At 55.8% G+C, this 2436-nt stretch overlaps 1 protein-coding gene across 1 annotated transcript in view; it reads right to left on the bottom strand.

Moving 5' to 3' along the window:
• Positions 1-539: 539 nt before the first annotated feature.
• The window catches only part of Mrpl21 (mitochondrial ribosomal protein L21), a 12443-nt gene continuing 10546 nt past the window's right edge, over positions 540-2436 (bottom strand). Inside the window, exon 7 of the mRNA XM_023710616.1 lies at positions 540-735. Within this exon, the coding sequence (XP_023566384.1) occupies positions 671-735 (65 nt within the window). The 3' untranslated portion in view covers positions 540-670. The remainder of the gene's footprint in view (positions 736-2436) is intronic.

The following is a 2436-nucleotide window of genomic DNA, read 5'->3' as shown; positions in this document are numbered from 1 at the left end:
CCCTGGCCACTGTGCTCTGCCTAAGCAGGCACGTTAGCCTGCTGAGCTATCAGGCCAGCCCCAGGCTGTGCTTCTCTCGACACCCCACTCCGCCCAAGCTGTGTCTCCAGCTGCCCCAGGACAGAGGCTGCCAAGAACAGTATTTTGCTTCTTACACAAGCATCCACTCAGGCCGGGGGCCATGCCGGCCATTCTTTCTAGGTTCCTTCCTCCAGCTCGTGAAGTGGCTGCTCATACAACTTTTTCTGTTGCATACAGATCAACAATCTTGGAAAAGTTTATTTTTACAACCCTGCCCCCATACTGAGGAATGAGTGAACCCAAACTCTTCACACTAAGCGACAGCCCCAGACTTTTTTATTCTGAGGCAGGGTCTTGCTAAGTCAATACGTTGCCCAGGCTGGGCTCAGACTTTTTTTTTGTTTGTTTGAGATAGGGTTATGCTATGTAGTTCAGGCTGGCCTTGAGTTCACTTTGTAGCCCAGGTTGGTCTCAAACTCACAATGATCCTCCTGCCTCAGCCTCCCAAGTGCTGGGATTACAGGCATGCGCCGCCACACCCGGCTGGGTTCAGACTTTTGATCCTCCTGCCTCGGTCTCCCAGAGTGCTGGGGTCCCAGGGGTGTGCCGTCATGCCCAGCTATATTATACTTAGATGTCAGCTCGGTGATCACTGCAAACATGGAGCAATCTCAATGGTGTTAATCCGGAGGATGGTCTGAGGGTTCACGATAACTGAAAAAAAAAGAAAACACGGTGATAGGCTTGACCAGACCCAGGCCAGCGTGAATCCACTGCTGGGAGCACACTGACCCCCGCCCCTGCTGGCTGTGTCTGCAGAGACCATGCATTGGCACCAGCTTTCCTTGACTGTGCAGTTCTCCTCCCAGACAGTGTGGCCCTCTCAATGTCCCTTGTCACCAAGGTGTTCACTGCCGACACACTTGCTGGCTCCACAGGCAGCTCTGGAGGCTGGCAGGCCAGCAGCCCCCAGGCAAGGCCCAGTCCTGCCCAGGTCCACTCAGGCCTCTGGACTTGGATGGGCAAGAGCTCAGCTTATTCTGAAGCCTCCTGGGAATTCCAGGGAACAGAAAAGACTCCTGTCCAGAAAATGTGAGCTGTTCTTTGTGGGGTTCACAGAGCTACATCCCACTGCTAGTGGCCAGCTGTTGGAACTGAGAGCTAAGTGACACAAATCACCAGGGACATGACTGTGTAGCTGCCTCCATAGCCTGGTGTCCTGCTTCGTGGGTGACTGGTTCCTTGTGGAGGCCTCTGCAAGGACAGCGTCCGTCTGCCTGTGGATCACGTGCTGCTCTGGGGCAATGTCAGGTGTCTGTGATTGGAATCTGGCAGGGTGACATGTGGCAGGTCAAGGACAATGGGGAGAGTGAGCCCTCCAGGATGAGATGGGGAGGGGCTGTTTGCCCCATGGATGTAGTCCTGATGTAGCTGTGTCTCTGACAGGCAGAGCCACCATGCTCACTGCCCCCCTTGCCACCACAATCCTCAAATTGCATGCACCAGGTCCCCTAAGGGGCAGCAGCTCCAAGCATGGTGTCACTTCATGAGGGCTCTGACCACCCCTGTGAGCCCAAGTTGGCCATCATCCTGGGGGACGCCCCACTGACCTGTCACTCAACTTTTAGCTCTGCGCCCAAGATCTGTAGCACCCCAGGACTCTGGCCTGTTCACCCCTGGCAGAGGCAGTCACTGAGTGGCCCCCCCTCCTCCCAACAGCAGGGCTTTGGCTGTCACTCACTCCTCTGCCATCACATGTGTCCAGAACCAAGTGGTGGGCCAACTGCTAGCCCCGACTGTAGTGTTGCTGCGTGTCTCCTCCCTCTAGGTCTGCACAGGGCCCTCCTTGAGGCCCCTCCCACGGGCACCTAGGTGGCTCCAGCTACATCCTTGCTGTGGCCCCCTGGATGCTGCTATCCTCAGGCTTCTGCCTAGGCAGCCTCGTGGGACTCCCCACACTGGCCCTGTGGCCTCCTTTGTTTCTGCTCCCTCCCGCCTCTGACCAGAAGGCTCCACTCTTCAAAACAGCCAGTGTGGCACCTAGTCAGGTACCCATGCTGGCCTCAGCCTCCCGCCCACCCGTCTGTAAGCACCCTCAGGATGCTGTGCTTGGCCAGCTCCGTGCCACTGCAGGTGCACTTACTCCTGAAAGACTCAGGGCACATGTAGCTTAGTGGCAGAGCGTCTGCCTGGTGGGCACAAGGCTCTGGATGGACAACAGTAATACAGGAGAATTTAAGGTCAGTAGGATGAAATAATACATGGGCGGCCTGTGACCTGACTGCCTCGCTAGGGAACAAGGGCTCCTCTGCTGAGCTCAGCTTCCTGTTCCAGTGCTGCCCTGCAGAGGTCGCCACAGTCAAGGATTCTGCAATTACTCTTTTCCCTTTAAGGCATCTATTATTTATATATATA

The sequence above is a fragment of the Octodon degus genome, unplaced genomic scaffold (assembly GCF_000260255.1).
Source record: "Octodon degus isolate 3935 unplaced genomic scaffold, OctDeg1.0 scaffold00018, whole genome shotgun sequence".
Taxonomy (NCBI): Eukaryota; Metazoa; Chordata; class Mammalia; order Rodentia; family Octodontidae; genus Octodon; species Octodon degus.
Note: the sequence above shows the minus strand (reverse complement) of the source record. Positions and strands in the feature narration are given on the sequence as shown.